This window comes from Chaetomium globosum, genomic scaffold, assembly GCF_000143365.1.
Source record: "Chaetomium globosum CBS 148.51 scaffold_4 genomic scaffold, whole genome shotgun sequence".
Classification (NCBI taxonomy): Eukaryota; Fungi; Ascomycota; class Sordariomycetes; order Sordariales; family Chaetomiaceae; genus Chaetomium; species Chaetomium globosum.
In genome coordinates this window covers 1523859-1541678 of record NT_165979.1, presented here as the reverse complement: position 1 = coordinate 1541678, position 17820 = coordinate 1523859, and the positions used below count along the sequence as shown (strand labels likewise).

The 17820-nt window shown below is 54.6% G+C and overlaps 5 protein-coding genes across 5 annotated transcripts; 3 read left to right on the top strand and 2 right to left on the bottom strand.

Annotated features, from left to right (window-relative positions):
• Positions 1-1284: 1284 nt before the first annotated feature.
• CHGG_04199 (uncharacterized protein) lies at positions 1285-2402 on the bottom strand (the record flags this gene model as incomplete). Its single annotated transcript, XM_001223412.1, has 3 exons — positions 1285-1966; positions 2021-2278; positions 2329-2402. The coding sequence occupies 3 exons, from the start codon at positions 2400-2402 to the stop codon at positions 1285-1287; spliced, it is 1014 nt and encodes a 337-aa protein (XP_001223413.1).
• A 461-nt stretch (positions 2403-2863) lies between these two features.
• Positions 2864-4374, top strand: CHGG_04198 (uncharacterized protein; the record flags this gene model as incomplete). The annotated part of the gene is made up of 2 exons (XM_001223411.1): positions 2864-2973; positions 3033-4374. 2 exons carry the CDS (start codon positions 2864-2866, stop codon positions 4372-4374), a joined length of 1452 nt encoding a protein of 483 aa, XP_001223412.1.
• Positions 4375-4596: 222 nt separating this feature from the next.
• Positions 4597-6924, bottom strand: CHGG_04197 (uncharacterized protein; the record flags this gene model as incomplete). The annotated part of the gene is made up of 1 exon (XM_001223410.1): positions 4597-6924. One exon carries the CDS (start codon positions 6922-6924, stop codon positions 4597-4599), a length of 2328 nt encoding a protein of 775 aa, XP_001223411.1.
• A 2808-nt stretch (positions 6925-9732) lies between these two features.
• On the top strand, positions 9733-12407 carry CHGG_04196 (uncharacterized protein; the record flags this gene model as incomplete). The annotated part of the gene is made up of 4 exons (XM_001223409.1): positions 9733-9864; positions 10069-11254; positions 11321-11631; positions 11886-12407. The coding sequence occupies 4 exons, from the start codon at positions 9733-9735 to the stop codon at positions 12405-12407; spliced, it is 2151 nt and encodes a 716-aa protein (XP_001223410.1).
• A 1936-nt stretch (positions 12408-14343) lies between these two features.
• Positions 14344-16217, top strand: CHGG_04195 (uncharacterized protein; the record flags this gene model as incomplete). The annotated part of the gene is made up of 2 exons (XM_001223408.1): positions 14344-14857; positions 14929-16217. The coding sequence occupies 2 exons, from the start codon at positions 14344-14346 to the stop codon at positions 16215-16217; spliced, it is 1803 nt and encodes a 600-aa protein (XP_001223409.1).
• Between the last annotated feature and the right edge of the window lie 1603 nt (positions 16218-17820).

Below are 17820 nucleotides of genomic sequence, written 5' to 3'. Positions count from 1 at the left end.
AGATGCCATTATAAGAAGTTCGCACTTACTTTCACAGGCCCGGACACTGACTGGCGCATATTACCCGACACATCGTCTCGCAGCACGGTGGGCGTGATCGACTGGTGCTTGCGAGGAGCCGCACGATGCGGTTTGAGATGCGCCCCCGAAAACGAACAATTTTGTTAGGCGTGTGGCTGGGCGAGGGCAGCGAGCGCCCGCGGAGCATATCGTGTGTGGCGGGTAAACGGTTGCATAAGACGGCGAGGGTGCGTCGTGTTCCAGCGTGGAGATCACTGCCATGGGTTGCAACCTTTCCGGAACCGAAGCCCCTCCAAACAACAACCAGCAGCCGGGATATTGTAGATAGAAAAAAGCCCGACGCTCCCGCTGCCGTTAGCGGCTGAAAATTACCCAGTGGTGTTTGAAGTTTGTTGCCGTTCAATGGAATGAGGCAGATTGACCGGAGGACTTTTGCCTAAGAATCGGTCTCCTAGAAAGGGAGGCGGCGGGCCGGCAACAACACGACGTCTGGTCGCGCTTTTAGGGACCTGTAGGAACCGACCAAGCGTTCTTGAGGCCGAATCTTGCCGGGAAACCGAGCGAAGTTACAATATTTTCGTCGTGCATGGTGTTGAGCAACGCCCGTGCGCCGTCGTGGCCGCCGCCAAGGCACTTTGACACACGATTTCTCACCACTGCCGGCCCGCCCAGGCAGGCTTCCCCAGAAAAGATCCGATGCATGATAAGGGTGTCCCCTGGAGGTCGGCAAGGACCAGGCAGGCTGTGGCGCAAATCCCGATGGTGTAACCAAGGGGCATGGCAGAACCGAACAACTCAAAGAAGACGTCAACGAAACGGGAGTTTGCGGCGATTTATGATGGAGAATTAGTTGCACGATTCAACGCTTGACGAGTCAGGCGGCGCCAACAAAAGCCGTATATCGGGGAGTTCAACATCCTCTTTGAAGTTGTGACAAATTCGACCTCGCTCCTGTATACCCTTGCCCCACGAGTCAGCCGCGCATGAACTCGCAAAATGTACATATGGGCTCTGCAATACTTACGATGCTAATGTTCCTCTAAGATGTCCTGCTAAGCTCGCTATACTATCGCGCAACCCCTAAGCTTATCTCTCAAACAGTCCTGTCAATGTAAATAGCCATGCTAAAGAGGTCGAGCACGAAAACCGACTCCCAGGCCGAATATTGCCACTGAAAGTTCATCAGATGGGCCAGGAACCGGACGAGACCAAAAATCCCAATATTGGCCGTGCTCCTCGGAACGGTATATCCCCCCGGTTCACCTAATCCCGGTTGGTGTCGTAGTTCCGCTGAGAATCGCCGGTCCGACTAGCATGAAGCAGCGGCGTGGTGTCAGCCGCAAGATCGAGGTCCTGGTCTTCAGTAGCCTGCAAGTCAGATCGCCCATTGGATGATCCATTCGCGTGGACCTCATCATCGAAACCGTTACCATGATGCGACCGACCCAAGAGCGGCGACGGCGACTTCGAGGTGTTGGTGCCGTTAGCGTTGGCTTGGATCTCGTAGTAAATGGCCAGAGACAGGAGAGCGCCCTGCATTGTGGCGGTGAGGACAAATATACCCCACGAACTCCAGCCAGCCCAGCCGAGTCGGGCGAACAGGCTAGCTGCAAAAACAAACCCGCCGGGTGTTTGGATGCACATCATGGGAATGCTGAGGCTGCCCACATGCTTGAGATGGTATGTAGTCCAAATCTGAGGGATGTACTGGACGGCTGCGAGGAGAGCCGCCATCACGCCGAGCACATTGGCCCATGTTGGCAGATGTTGCTTGGCCGTGGTAGATAGCACCCCGGTGACGACGATGACAGCAAGGCCATGGAGCAAGGTCAAAGACGCCACCAACAATGCGGTCTGCCATCTCGGATGCGCCTCATCATCAACCTCTTCATTTTCGACATCGTCGGCGGAGTGGTAACGAAAAAAGACGAGAAATAGGACGAAACTACGCAGATGGTTGTTAGTTGCGGTTCTCTTCCCCAGCCATCAAGGTACCCACATGAACGCGAAGCAGATCCACTGCACGCCAAGCTGGGCGATACCGAGTAGACCAGCAACGCAATGGAATGTCTCGAGTTCTTTGCAGCAGGCTACGTCCTGGCGAGACTTGGGAAGAAGCAGGATATTCGCAAAGGCCGAAGTCCCAGAGGTGGTGCCGAGCAGGACAAACCAAGGCGAAATGCCCTCGGAGGTGCGGCGCTTGATGATGCGGAAATGTTGGGGGAGATAGCTGATGAGCATGCCGATGACGATAACGCTATAAAACATTCAGCAAGTAGACCACGGGGCTTCCCGAGCCGGCCGTACATTGAAACGATGAGGTTAACAACGCTCAGATCGCGAAGCTCCTCGCAGCGGTCCTCGCCAATCCAGGCATCCATCTTGGGCAACTTGAGTGGGTTTCCAGTTTCGTCCGAGTTCGAGAACGTAGTTTTGCGACGAAAGATCAGATGGAACCCCTCCTGAACGAGTAATTGGGAGGCTTGTTGGGAGAGAAACCCAAGAGGTGATGGAGACGGTTGTCGAGATGCTTGGCTCCACGCGTTGTTGGGTTGAAGAGGGCGAGCTGCCGAGCTGCAGCTGCAACTGCAGGCGAGCTCCTGCTGGCAAGTGGGGCCTTAGGGGACAGGTCCACTTTTTGTCTGCCGTTGGGTGGGGCCTGACGGGGAATTTGTCGATCTTGAGAGGTGAAGTGGGTTCCATGTTGTTAATCTTGACTTAACTACAATTTATTTAGCAAATATCAAAAAGTCCGAAGCACATTATACGAGAGAATTCCTCACAAACCAAACTTAAAGGAGGTTTCAAAGGCAACTTAAACCCCTAATAATTCACCACCAATATGGAACCACCCTCGGTCAACCTCAAGGCTATTACAGGCAACCCCAATGGGTCTATACCTCCCAAACATAAAGCTCACAGCCACGATGCTTTCTTCAAGAGTGTCCAATGGTACGCCCCATCTCCCATCCAATTCTACTCAGTTCTCACGACTCACTCATGATACACAGGTCCGCTGACGGCACAACCCTCTTCACCTCCTCCTTTTCCAGTCGGATATGTACTTTCGTCCTCCCCGAGACCCTCCTCCAGCCACGCGAATCTCCCGTAGAGCTCATCGCCCACAGCACCCTCGCCCTGCCCGAACCGTCCAGCGCCATTGCTCCATGTCCTTACTTTGCCCTAGAACACCCCTCCACCCAGACCCTCCTCACAGCCAGCACCGACCACCCAATCCACCTCCACCACGCCTTCCCCCCATCACCATCACCAACCTCACCCTCCCCAGCCGACGACAGTACCCACGACACCCCATCACCACCACCACCACCACCACCACCACCCCCCACCCGCACCCAACCACCCCCCCTCGCCTCCTTCCGCCTCATCAAGCACGAAACGGAAGCCTACCTCCCCATCGCCTCCCTGACCTGGCCCGCCCCCGGCACGCACTTCATCGCCGGCACCACGAACCGCATCGCACTCTTCGACCTCTCGCGGCCCGACGCCCTTGACCCCAACCCCCTGCTCTCCATCCCCACCATCCCCTCCACGCGCCACCTCGCCAAGGGCGGCGGCGTCGGTATGCGCGGCGTGGTCTCGGCGCTGGCGGCGCAGCCGATGTCCGTGGCGGGGGTGGATGGGGGTGATGGTGGTGGTGGTGGTGGGTGGGGTCTGTTGGCGGCGGGGACGAGGACGCGGAATCTGGGGCTGTACGATCTTGTGCGGAGTGGGGAGTGTGTTGCGACGTGGAGTGCCGCGGGCGCGGCGAGGGAGGCCGGGATTGGGGGGCGCGGGGTCATGCAGACGGCTTGGTCGCCGTGCGGGCGGTATTTGGTGGTGAATGAGCGCGGGGCGACGGGACTGCTGGTGTATGACCTGCGGGGGACGCACCGGTTGCTGGGGACGCTTGAGGGTAGGGATGGGACTACGAATCAGCGGCTGAGCTGTGATGTGTTTTCGGGGACTGAGAGTATGGGAGGGTTTGAGGTGTGGGCGGGGACGAAGAATGGAGGTGTGGTTGTTTGGGAGGGGGTGGGGAATCAGGAGGGCGCTGTTCAGCCATCTTGGGACTGGAAGGCCCACGGCTCGGCGGTTGGAGCTACGGCGATGCACATGAGCGGGTCGGTTGTGGCGACCTGCTCTGGAGCATGGACGTTTGTCGATAGGGATGAGGACGAGAGTTCTGACAGCTCCGACTGTTCCGATGCTGGAGCGGGCGCAACACGACGCGGCAACTCGAAATCCAAAATTGTGGTTGAGGAGACCAGCCTCAAAGTTTGGAGTCTGGGCCCAGGCAACTCGCCTCAGGTCGAGAGGGACAATGATGTGGGCGGTGATGCCGAAACATGACGGCAGTCACGTAGCAAAACACAAATATCTCCCTACTTCCGCTTATTCCGGTATCTTGTACGATCAGTAAGTCGAGACCGAACAAACATTTAGGCTTGGTACTAAATGCTTACAGCTACCCATCAGGATTTCCAGAGCAACGTTTCTCCCCAGAGAAGCAATTGTTTCCAACATGCAACTGTCGTGCGGTCCTACCGCGGAATCAGCAATCGAGTCGGCACATTAAAACCCTCCCCACGCGGGCGCCACCCTAAAATCAGAACCGCATTCATCAACTACCCTCTGCCCCCAAGGCTCGTCAAGCACGTCACTCACACGGTCGAGCACCCTCCGACCACCCAACAGCTCCCCAAACAGCTCAACCCTCCGCTCCCTTGCCATCGTCACAAAACACGGCAGCCCAAACACCTGCCCATCCCCACCCCCAACAGCCGGCCTCCCGTCTGGCACCTTCAGGGTCCCCAGCACCACCTGCGCCGCAAAGACATTCATCCCCGCCCGCCGTAGAAACACCTCCCAGAACGTTTCTACCGGCAGCAACATCTCCCGCACCCCCTCCGCTTCCCCGCTCACACACTCACAAACCACAGCCGCCACCCACCTCGCCAGCGTCTCCACCCCGCCGCCGACATAGACCACGCGCACCTCGGCCGTCGTCGCCGCCAGTCCCGCCGCAAACCCCTGGAACTCGGCCAGCGCCCGCGCGTCCGACGGCGACAGCGGGCCCGCCGTCTCGCTGTGTCTGTTGCCCTCCGACACGAGCACCACCACGCGCTCGTGCCGCACCGCCACGTTGCTCACTACGCGGCAGAAGCTGGTTGTGGGTGCGCTGTTGTTGGCGTTGGCGTTGTTGTTGTTGTTGCCCACGGGTGGTGGCGCTGCCCGGCCCGGTAACGCCCGCTGCCGGAGCTGGACCATCGTTGTGAGCAGGATGCCGGTGGCTGGCGAGGCGACGATGTCCGCTTCGTCGAGGTTTGGGGACCGCGCGCCTGGGATCCAGCCCGTTGGGCGGTGTTTGTTGTAGTCGCGGGGGATCAGTTCGATGGTGGGGAGGAGGGTCTGGAGGTGTTGGGTCAGGGGCTTGGAGACGGTGGTGGATATGACGACCCGGAGGGCGCTTTGAGGGCGGTTGATGGGTGGAGCGAGGGCGGGGATGGGCTTGGGAGGAGGGGGCATCAGCTTGGCTGCCTCTTCCGCCTTTGACCGAGATGAAGATGGTGTGGTATCTGGTGGGTTGGAAAAGGAGCTGTGGGTAAGCTTTAGCTTCTTCGGGAAGTTCATCTCGAGGAAGTTGTCTACGAGCGGTGCAAAGTCCGTGTATTCGCTCATGAAACCCCGTAACACATTCGTCGACGGTATCAAGGACGTGTCGATGATGCCCGTTGCGGATATATCTGAGGCGTCTGCGACCGGGCCGTCTCTGCCCACGCTGGACTGCCGCCTATGAAGGGTTTCGTCAATGGAGCGCTTCCTTCCACTCAAGAGCGACGTCAAGTCTGCGGGAGGCGGGGCGGTGGCAACTGCCTTGACGCGCGGAGTGTGTTGCAGCGTTGGCACCGGCCCTTCAGAAGGTGACGCTGGCTCTCCCCGATCATGACCTTGGGAAGTAGTTGTTGGCGTTTGCGCGGACAAATGGAACGGCGCCAAGCACTCTTCGTCGTCATCCTCCCCCTCTTCCCCTATTCGGAGAACCACCGGGCCCGGTTCTTTGTAGGCATAGTCAACACTAGTAAGAATATCGCAATCTCGGCCCCTCTTCAGAAAAGGCTCGAGCGCTTCGGTCTCGACTTCGATGCGATCTGACATCAACTTCTTCTCTTTTATATTGGGCAGTGGCACCCACACCATATTTTGCTCGGCAGTTCTGTTCTGTGGCCACTTGGGGCTCTGCCAGTTGACGTTGGTGTTCTCGCGGAGGAACTGAAACATTGTTTTGTCTTCCCAGAGGCGCTGTTCCCATTCAGGGACAGGGATGCTGAAGTCCAAAACCGGGACGGGAACTCTGGTAGTGGCGTCGAGCGGCTGAAGCTTTTCCTGTTCCGCATGCCTCATCACGGTGATTGCGCTTTTCTGAAAAGCCGTCACGAGTTGACCCGTCGGGCCATCTGAACCAGAGAGCGTATCGCTGCTCGCTATCAGCTCCTTTGCCTCTACCAAGTCGTCGGGCTTGAGAGCTCTCTCAGGCTCCAAGACGTTGTTGAGGTCATCATCGCTGCAGACAAGCAAAGGAACGTCCACTTTAAGACCTCGTGGGACTGGTTGTGAAGATGATGGTGGGATGGGCGGCCGGAACTCTCCTGCTTTAATCATTTCCGACACGTCAATATCGTCGTATCTTCCGGGGGAGTCGTTATTTTCCAAGGCGTCAGCCCAGAATTCGAACTCGGCCTCGAATAATTTTCGTTCGGCAGCTGCAATGTCTTCACTAAGCCTTGAGATGGGGTCACAAGGCTGCGGTAATTCACAAATCTCATCTTCAGGGACGAAGTGCCCCGGATATGCGACCGCCATGGGACTCAGCGGGGGCGTTAGGTGCTCCCGGGCCCCCATCTATGCCCTCAATTAGCTGTGGGCCTTCAACTTGTGTATCCTGGACTTCTCTTACCCTTGGGTCGGGAGCGTGTGTCCAAAAAAGGTCCCACTGGTCCTTGCTCGTCAAGTTCGATTTCAAACTCTGCATCAAGTACACGAGTGTGTCTTTGGTTACCTCTAGTGTCTCTTGTTCAATGGCCATCATTATCTCCACATCCCTTTGGAACAGGCTCTCGGGGAACTCGACACCTTCACCGCGGGCAATGTCAGCCGGGTGAAGCGGTAAGCGGTGGTCTGGCAATACTTCCTTCAAGAAGGTATTCACTCGTCTTGCAAGCCGGCGACAATCTGTACCGTGGTCACTGCGAAGTGCTGGGGTTTCCAACTTTAGGCTTTTCCATCTCCGTGTGTCGCTGAAGCACTGTTGTGAAACCCACTCTACCAGCTCATCCTCCTTGCATCTTCCGCAGCCCTGCTGGAGGATTTGAAGAGATGCGACCGACAATTGCCATTGTTCCGTGGTTGGTATGATGACACGAAAGATACATTCCTGGAGCCGAGGAGCTTCAATCAAGTCTCGCGCTTGAAGGTCAGGGATTGTGGAGTTAATGGCTTGGTCAGTCTCGACCAATTGCTGCCAGTCAAGGAAGAGACTATCGATTGTCAGCCCGTTGCATCTTGCGTATTGGTCTGCGTCAATGATCGAGGGCGGGCTTTCTATCGATGATGAGCAGTGGCCTTGTATTGACTCTTTGAGCGAGATGAGATCGTCGCCAGAGTTCAGCTCCATCCCTGTGCTTTAGTCAGAAACCGATATGTGTCGAGTAGTTGAGGGTAACGGGGGTCGTGGGATTATTGGGTTTTCCGCCACGGAGGAAGAACAGAAATGCCACTATGATACACAGCGTATTTGGGCTTGGTGGTAGCAGATGGTGAGGCAGGGTGTTCGTTGCAGCAGGAACCAGCTCGCGACTTCCTGCAGAGGGACTGGGGCAACATGCTCCATCCACCAGAAACACTCAACACAACCCAAAAACTGGGACATATCGCCAGACCTCCATCAACAATGCTAATTTACCATTGCCATAAATGTGTATGTGTTAAATTTATAAAATTCCCGAAAGCACGCCGTGTTCGTGAGTTTACTTCGCGGGACCCACTGTTGTTGGTTGATCAAAGCCCGCGCTCAGACTTCTTGTTCACCCAGGAGCCCAAAGCCTGCAATGACGTCGGCTTCATGCCCCGCCAAACAAGCTCCCCACCATCAAAACAAAACAACCAATTCGCATCACCATTGGCAATCGCACCAGCCATCCCAGAATCATCGCGCAGAAACCAATTTTTAAGATACGACAAATCTACACGATGAAACGATAGCTCGTAAACGACTCTCTCTCATTCGGCTATCATATATGACCATATCCACGAGAAAGCACGGGATCCCGTCCGCTCTCCCCTCGTTAACCTCGTGAGAGTTATTTTAGCAGTTGGGTCGGTGACCAGCGAATCCTGGTGTTGTCTGTTCTTTTTTGGAGACTAAAAGTCTCTCATTCCGACTTTTTGGCGTTCCACGCGCTTAGCGGGTCTTTCCGGCCCTTGCAGCGGCCCAGCGGCGCAGTAGCCCCACTGTGGGGTGCGGCGCATCGATCCGATCCGAGGTCTTCATCGGAACGACCTGCTGACATGATCGGGAACGACCACATCTGATCTTTTCGGGAACTGCGACAGCAACAAGCGCGGGACGGGGCGCGCCGCGTCGGGCCCACACTCTCCCAACCGGATAGCAGGGTGGAAAAGGCATGCGTGCTCCTTCGTTGGTTGCTCCACTCGCGGGCCTTGGTGCATAGAATTAGGATCACAAGACTGTGTCGCTGATACTCCCCGATATGGCCGTGGAGCGCTGGCTTCACAGTGACCGTTAGAAGACTTTGCGCCGTTTGTCTCGCAAATGAAGAGAAAGTATTAAGTACGGAGTTGCTCTACTGCCATTCGTCAATAGCACCGCCACAGCTTTCTTTTGGACGGCCGACAACCAACAGGCCAGCCTCACCGCATCTTTCAGCTCCGCCCCGCAATAACCGCGCGAAATACAGCTATTAACTTCACATTGTTTTACTGTTGCATAGTTTCTCTTCTTTCTCGACAAGAATCCTCATCGGGACCATGTCTGCTGAATACAAGCCGAAATCGCGGAAGAAGTGGTGGAAGGAGCCCTTCAGGTGTCTTCGTGCAACCTCGCCGGCTCCGTCTGCCTCCCCGTCTGCTGTAGCGGCGAAGGCCGACCAACCCCGCACAGATACAAGAGTCCCCAATGATCACCAACCACCCGCGATATCGCAAGCACTACCTCCTGCTCTGCCCGCCGAACCCGTACCCAAACTATCGCCGACCGAATCTATAGAGCAACTGACCCCTACCCTTTCTGTATCCGAGAGACTGTGGAACGCTGCGTACGACAGTCTTGAGACGGACAATGCAGAGCTTGTCATATTATACCTGAAAACATTGGAAACAGTTCTCGGAGCCAACCTAGGTGTTGCCTCTGATACGAACATCTCGGCCGAGTTCTATGACCCGACTAAACAACAGATATATATAAGGAGGCTAGTAGAGGAAGGCCGGGCAAAAATTTCCAGAGTGTCTAAGATTACGAACGGAGTAGGCGACGTTACCGATATCGTCCTGTCGGTCAAGGGAATAATTGACCTGGCTGTCCAAAGCGTACCGTAGGCTGCGCTTCCGTGGGCCGGTGTTTGCGTTGGGCTATAAGTAAGCAGGTATTCTTCGAATACCCCTTTGTGCTTGGCTCTGCTAATATGCCTCTAGATGCTCCGGAATCCTGCGCAAGCGACGAAATCCAACCTCGCTGGTATTACCCATGTCATCTCCCGAATGAACTGGTACTGCGCCCTCGCCGAACATCTCCTGAACAAGAATATCATTACCGGCGACTGCAACGTACAGGCAGTCTTGCATCAGCTAGAGGGGATAGTCGTTGAGCTCTATAAGGCTCTTCTCCTGTACCAGATGAAGAGTGTTTGTTCTTACTATCGCAACCACAAGCTCGTCTTTCTTCGCGTGATGCTGAATTTGGATGATTGGGACGGCGATCTGAAAGGCGTTACAGACGCAGAAGCCATCGTCTAAAACGATACCGCCCAGTTTTCCAAAGAACAGACAAGGACTTTCCTAGGAAATCTCGTCAATTGCACTAAGGGGATAGAAGCACGGCTCGGCAACGTCCATCAGACCCTTCAAGACTTCATCTCGCTGCAGAAGGACGCCCATAGGGATGATATCGAGTCAGCGTGCCGCAAAGATCTCCGCGTCGTTGATCCGCAACACGACATGGAGCGGATCGAGAAGAGTAAGGATGAGCTGCTCGATGACGCGTACAAGTGGATCCTTCGCACCCCGGAGTACGAAGCGTTCACAAACTGGGACGATAGCGGATCCGATCGTCCGCTACGTCGATTACTCTGGATAAAAGGACACGCCGGCACGGGAAAGACAATGCTCATAATCGGCCTCATTCGCCAACTCTCTCATCAGCCTGTTGCCCTATCACCAGCACTTTCCTTCTTCTTCTGCCAAGGTACAGATACAGCCTTGAACAACGCCACCGCCGTCCTCAGGTCTTTGATCTGGCTTCTTCTTCAGCAGCCATACCTCATATCCCATCTACTTCAGAAGTACAAAGAGTCAGGCGCCGATCTCTTCAGGGACCAAAATGCCTTTATCGCCCTGTCCGAGGCGTTTCGGAATATGTTGAAGGATCCTAAGTTGTCACCTGTGTACCTCGCGGTCGATGCGCTTGATGAGTGCGCGCAGGGGCGGCCGGACCTCATCCATCTCATTTCAACTTCTCTCAACCTGTCCCAGAAGGTGAGATGGCTGCTCTCTAGCCGTCCGGAAGTAGACCTTCTTGCTGAGCTCAAAGATCCGGGCACCAACTCCGCAGACGCTTCCAAATCCCTTGTCGAGCTGGATACCCAACGTCTGAAAGATCCTGTCAACACATTCATTGATCATAAGCTCATCACCCTCAGGTGCAGAAAAGGATACAATGACAGTGTTTTGGCTGAGGTCGCTCATGAAGTCCGCCAACGAGCTGAAAACACCTTCCTCTGGGTGGCTCTCCTGTTCAAAGAACTCGGTTTGGTGGACGGCTGGGATGCTGTTGAGGCCGTCCAGAAGATCCCCCCCGGCTTAGCAGATTTATACGGCTATATGATGACCAAGATTGATGAAGGGAACGAACGGAATCGGCAACGTTGCAAGGATGTGCTAGTAGCCACATTCCTCGCGTACCGCCCTCTGTCTCTTTCAGAGCTTGTTGTGGTTGCAGGTTTGTTAGCGATGGTTGATTCGCGGACAATTGTGGATAGATGCGGCTTCTTTCTCAAAATCACAGGGGACACTGTTCACCTGATTCACCAATCGGCCAAGGACTACCTGGAGAAGAATTACCAGTCTAGACTTCAGCCAGCTGGTCCCGCTCAAGGGTATACCGAGATCGCCAGCCGCTCGATTGATGCGATGTCCTTAATACTAAGACGCAATATGTACAACCTCGACCTCGGCTTTAAACCGGAGAATATAACGCCCCCTAATCCCGATCCGCTGGCTCCAATACGATACTCTTGTGTCTTCTGGGCCGACCATCTCTGCTCCCTAAACAGCGACAACTCCGGGTTCCTAGAAGAACTGACAGACGACGGAAAGGTGTTTGGATTCCTGAAAGAATGCTTCCTCCGCTGGCTTGAGAGTTTGTCTCTTATGCGGGAACTTTCGAGTGGGCTACTCTCGATAAGAAAGATTCTATAAACTGCTTAGGTATGTTGGTAGTGCCGTGTTATTGCCAGGTTACTAAATCCAGTCAGTTACAACCGGACATTAACCCTTATCTTGAGTTGTTGAAAGACGCAGAGAAGTTTGTATTTAGCCACAGATCGATTATAGAACGGGCACCCTTACAGATATACGGCTCCGCGCTCGTATTTAGCCCAACTTTGAGCGAGATCAGAAATCGGTATTGGAAGGAAAGGTTGCCTTTTATCGAAATAACCGCTGGTATTAGAGACCACTGGGGCGCGTACCGGCAGACACTCGAGGGGTATAACTGCTTGGTTAGCATAGTAGCATTCTCGCCGGATGGTAACACGCTTGTATCGGCTTCGGCCGATACAACGATCCGGCTCTGGGATATAGCAACGGGCGCGTACCGGCAGACGCTCGAGGGGCATAGCCTCTGGGTCACCGCAGTAGTATTCTCGCCGGACGGCAATATACTCGCGTCGGCTTCAGTCGATCAGACGATCCGGCTCTGGGATATAGCAACCAGCACACACCGGCAGACGCTCGAGGGGCATAGCAACTCGGTCACCACAGTAGCCTTCTCACCGGACGGCAATATACTCGCATCCAGCGGGAGACGCTATTCCGGAACGATACCCTACGGAGGCACGACGGTCTCAGCAAGGCGAAGAGCTCACTGCTGATTCAAATCCGGACGGGAGCAATAGGCTTACGGGACTTCTTGTTTACACGGGGAGTCCCGGAGGTTCTGACTCCTGCCTGCGAGTGTGGCGAGGGACGAGAGACTGCCGAACACCTGGTAGTGTGGTGTTTGGCCCCACCGTTGACTAGAAGATGGGAGAGAACTGGAATTCGGACACGACGGGACTTTTACTCTGTTCTACACGGCATCAATCCCACGACTGCACGGCTCGCGAGGAGACTTCTCGACTGGCTGATGGACTCGGGGAAGCTGCCGATGTACAACTTAGCCAGGAGGCTCAAGCTGGAAGCGGCGGCCTGAAGCGCCCCCGTTCGGAGGCCAGGAGGCCTCCTCTCTTTGTATATGTGGGCTCACTAAAACGCATCGCTCCTTGATTGTTGGTATGGGTTTTTCACCCGGCCCGGGAGGGCACGGTTTTCCTGTACACTAAATAGCTGAGGGTCCGGCACGCCCTAGGGCATAGCGGAGTATGAATAATAATTGATGCAAGAATCCCCATTGTGTGATGAAGTTACTTAGAGATAGTCCGTGCCAGGCCGCCCCACTTTGGTCCTCTGCAAATAGTCTGTGAGGCGCCTTGCACCTTTAAAAAAGACAACTCTTTCTTCGACCTTTTTTTCTACTATTTGCAATCGATGCAGTGTCCCGTATCAATAATATAATTATCCGAGATAATCTTGAGTAGAGGTTCACACCTTATAAAAGCCGTAAATACCAGGCCAATACTGGAAGAAAGTTATTATATAGCCGCAAGATCCCAGATAGTATTTACAGTAACCGAGCCGTAAAGGCACTTACACTTGTCAAGCGCCTATATCTCCACCATATGCTCGTTAAGGTTCCCAGTCTCGTCCCACTCCTCTATAGACCGGGTTAAAGGAAGCGCGGAAGGTATTAAGGCCGTTCCCGACAGGATTATCTTTGATAACCGCCCGTTGCCTCCTAGTACAGGCTGGAGGAAGATACCGTAGTCCACCTTATTCTCCTTTAGCACAGGGTCATCGCCGTAGAATACCTTAAGCGTACAGTACAGCGTAATGTTCCGGAAGTCTATGGAATCTTGGCCCTCGAGAGCTTCCTCCAGGGCACAGCAATATATATAATTAATTGTTTCCCAACTTCCTTCAGACCAACCCGCCTCGACCTCCCTCAGAAGTGAGCGGCGAGTGGTGGACCACCTCGGACGAGTAGGGTCACGTGTGGCATCAAACTCTCAGGATAAGCAAAGACCATCGCAGGCTTTCTCCGGACCGCTGCAACGGGTGGCATAAAACACGGCATGAACCTAGGTACCTAATCAATACGAGAACTCATACGCCGCATCGTCCTCGCATCCCATGTTGTGCGGCGCCGAAGAGCTACCTGGAGTCTGCGACACTGTTGCCTGACTCACACTTAAGGCCTCCACGATATCGCGCGCTAGGTGCCCCCGTCTTGGCGATCATATTTTCAGGAAGCTGATTTTAGTCTGCACCCTTTTGCAACCGTTCTAGGCAACCAGGACGGCTTTGGAGGCCTGCACTAGTTTAGGCGGGCTGGTCGTCGCGGGGAAGGTGGCCGCTTTTGTTTATACACACAATGAATGAAGCACATGTACCAATTCACGGTCTTGTTTTACCGCGTCCCGTTGCCTGCGGAATTCCAGTTTCACTTTTCAGTCCGAGGCCAGCATGGTTTCAGCGTCCATGAGATGGATGCATGCCTTCAGCATCTCCCGAACTAGGTACATGTACCTAGTAAGAGTAAGAGGATACGGATTGTGGAGCTATCCCACCTTGATGGTAGTAATAAATAGGTATCGAGTGTGCATCGTATCGCTGGCTATTAACTTTTTATCAAGAAATAGCCAGCTACAGACATCTCAACCTTTTCGACACCGTCAACAACCAATCAACCTAGGTACCTAACCTACGACAATGAGTACCAGAACTCCTAGAAATGCTGGAAACACCGGAAACACCGGAACCACCAGAAATACCGCAAACGCAGGAAACTCCAGAAACACCGGGAACACTGCAAACCCCGGAAATGCTGGGAACGCCAGAAATACCGGAAGCAGTGGAAATGCCGGAAACACTACAAGCACGGGCAATACCGGAACCGCCGGAGCCGCCAAAACCGTGTGGCCTCTATTCAGCGCCGAGATTGAGGTTTACATCAAGCTCAAACCCAGCGTGGAAGCGGCGCTGAGAAAACAGAAAAGAAAGAACCCTTCCTCCCTGCCCTGGTATTTTCGGGATTGGGACTTTGACCTCTGGAACAACGTCGATGCTCATCCCAAAGCGGTACAGAAGCGCCGGGTTACTACGGCTGTTAAGGCAATCATCGACAGCTTTTTGGGCGATGACAACGGATGGGGGTGCGAGGCGGACTTCAGCTTGAAAGATGACTGCCTCCGACTCGGCCCAGATGCCGAAGCAAGAAAGTGGTGTATGTATGGAGTCATTCTTACTCTATCGAGAAACTGCCTTTTTCGTTTCAATATGCTAATAATAGTACAGGGGGGATCAAAATCAATACGCCACCCATGTCGGTATCGAAGGAGTGGCAACTACCGATCGACATAGTCTGGGATGAACTTGGTGAGAAGTTCGACTTCTGGATCGACGAGTTCTGCAGCTTCCACGTACACGTAGCGCCCGGCCCAACCAGACAAAACCGCTATACGCTGGATCAGATTGTTAGGATAGCGAAAGGAACGTACTTCTGGGAGCATGCGCTATCCCGGCTCGTACCGCAAAGCCGTGCATGCAATGAATTCGCCTTGCCAAACAATACTATTTTCGCAGGGGACGAATACATGGGAGTCCCTAACAAAGGGTGGGCCCCCCTCTTTGCAAAGATCGATGGGCTTGCGGCTATATCCGAGACCAAACTTCTCGATTCACTGAAAGGCGGGGAGACTAGGAAAGGCTGGACAGCGAACGTGTCGACCAACTTTTGCTCACTTTCCGAAAGAGGAACAATCGAGTTCCGTCGCCAGGGCGGCGTTGCCTCAACTCTGAGTACCACCCGTTGTATCCTCCTGGCCGTTACGCTTCACATTAGCGCCCTCCGCTATAACTTCGATAAAGCTAGTACCCGGAAGGACTACCCCGACGAAGAAGAACTGATCAAGGAGCTCGCTGGCTGCGTCAAAAAGCTTCCCGAGACATGCCACGGTACTCGATTCGTTCACTGGCTTGAATGGTGCCAGGCATCCTACAGCTGGAGCGGCACCCAGAAAGATTACACCGCGGCCCAAATCAACATCAGAGAGGAAGCCTACCGTAAGGGAGTTACCCCTCCTAATCAGGCTCCATATAACCGTTTTACCGACCCTTGCCCTCCCGGGGCGATGGTGCTCCCCGCATATGTGATACCATCTTCCACGGCCACAAACACCGCCTCGCAAGCACGACAGGGAACAGCCGCCGCGGCCCAAGGAAGGGAAGGAGCAGCAAGCGGGAGAGGAGGTGCCTCCGGCGGAAGGGGGGGAGCGGCAGGTGGGAGGGGCGGCGCAGCCCAGGGCTCGTCGACCACCCCGTCCCGCACCCCCGCGGCCCAAGGCGGAAGGGGCGGAGGAGCAGCAGCGAGCGGCAGAGGGGGAACCGCCACCGGCGGAAGGGGAGGCGGAACAGCCAGTGGCAGAGGAGGCGGCGCTTCTGCCGGTGGTGCTCCCGCCCGAACGACCGCCGGCGCCCGGACCGGCGGTGGCATGACGACGCGTCTGCCTGAACGCCTCGCGGCGTCGTCTTCTACCGCGCCCGCTGCCGGCCAGCGTCGCCGCCAGCAGGGTGATGGTTCCTAGTTTGGGACTGTACCTTGAAGGTTGTTAAAGTCCCAAGCGTGAGGATGAGCATGGCTAGTGGTGTCGGGTGCTGTCCTTGAGAATATTGCTACTGCACATGATTTGGATCTCTGCCCGCCCGAGGTTCGAGTTTCCGTTCTATTTGTGCGCCGCAGAGGAAAGCACCTAGCGGGGGTTTCCAAAGCGCATCGAGCCATGGCTTGTTTAAGAAGGGGGCTTTACAAACCCGGGGGAAACTCACAGACCTTCTGGCACTGAACTGGGATGTGGACTACGGGCCTATTGGCGGAGGGGAGTCTTTGCTTTTCTGTTGTGCGTTGCGTTTTACTGTATCTTGCGATTGGTGTATTTAGGTAGAGGGAGTAAGTTAGACTGGCCCTCTCAGGCGTTCAGGGGCAAGTAGGCAATTGTTTTTTTTTTTTTTTTTTTTTTTTTTTCTAATTTTCTTTCTCCGCTGCTAGCGGGACTGGTTTTGTATTTTGTAGACCGTGACCGCAACGTCTCCCACAGGGTCAGTCATCTTGATGCATTCAGTGAGGCGATGAGATCTCGTATCGCCGACTCTGTTTGAATGGTTTTTAGCCACGGATCTGGTCCGGGATGGGAAACTGGGGGCCATCCATGGAAATGACGGCCTGTGCAGATCACTAGGCAGACGCACAGCGCTTCGGATCCGAAGCCGGTTCCGAAGGTCACCTTCTTGAAGACACCTTTGAAAAGGTTAGGTAACCAATGGTGGTTTTTGGATCCGTTGCTGCTTCCCCATGAGGGATGCTTCATCGCGGGCTTTCTCCGGACCGGCAACCCTGACTATCCCCGAAGCGGCCCGGGCAGGGTGTCTTTCAGCTCGTCTGCCTTGGGGGCTGTGCCTACACAGTATATGGCAGTGCTTGGTTGGCCGCTGGGCTGCACCTGCTGCATAGGCGAGAACGGTTTGCATGGCACAGCCAGTTTCACCGTTTTTTTTGAAACGGACAGCACTAACAGGAGAAAAGAGGCACCCGTTTTTGGATCCTGAGAGCCCCTGTTTTTTGACCCCCCCTACCCCAAAAGATAAGCTTTTGAGAGCCGAATCAGTAGTTGGGTCGGTGACGACCAGCGAATCCTCGGTGTTGTATGTTTTTCTTTTTTACATTCTCTTGAGTACCAGACAAAGGCCCCACCTTCATAAACGACACCTTGCGCTTATGTGACGAACCTACTTCAGGACCCTGCCCTGTCAGGGTTCAGCTTCGGTTGAAGGTAATCTCTCAAGGGTGCTTTAGGTTCGGTGCAGCCAAAGGGTGCACAACAAAGGCTTAATAATCTTCAACACGTAGGCTCTCGAGCTTGTTATCAAAGACTTTGGTTTAGATTTAATCGCAGGACAAAGTGAGCTCCTTGCCTAGCCTTTTGCTGGGCAAGGATGTCCCTTTTGCTCAGTGTGGGTAGATTTACGACATACATAAATAGGTACATAATAAAATACCCTACCAGTAGCCGCCTTATCGTGTTACTAAGCACAGAAAGGCTTCGCTCCCGGAGGCCAGCACATTACGACTATTGTGTTTTTCTTTCACGTCCCTCTCCTCCCCTAAGTGCCCCACGCGTTTCTCCGCTCTCA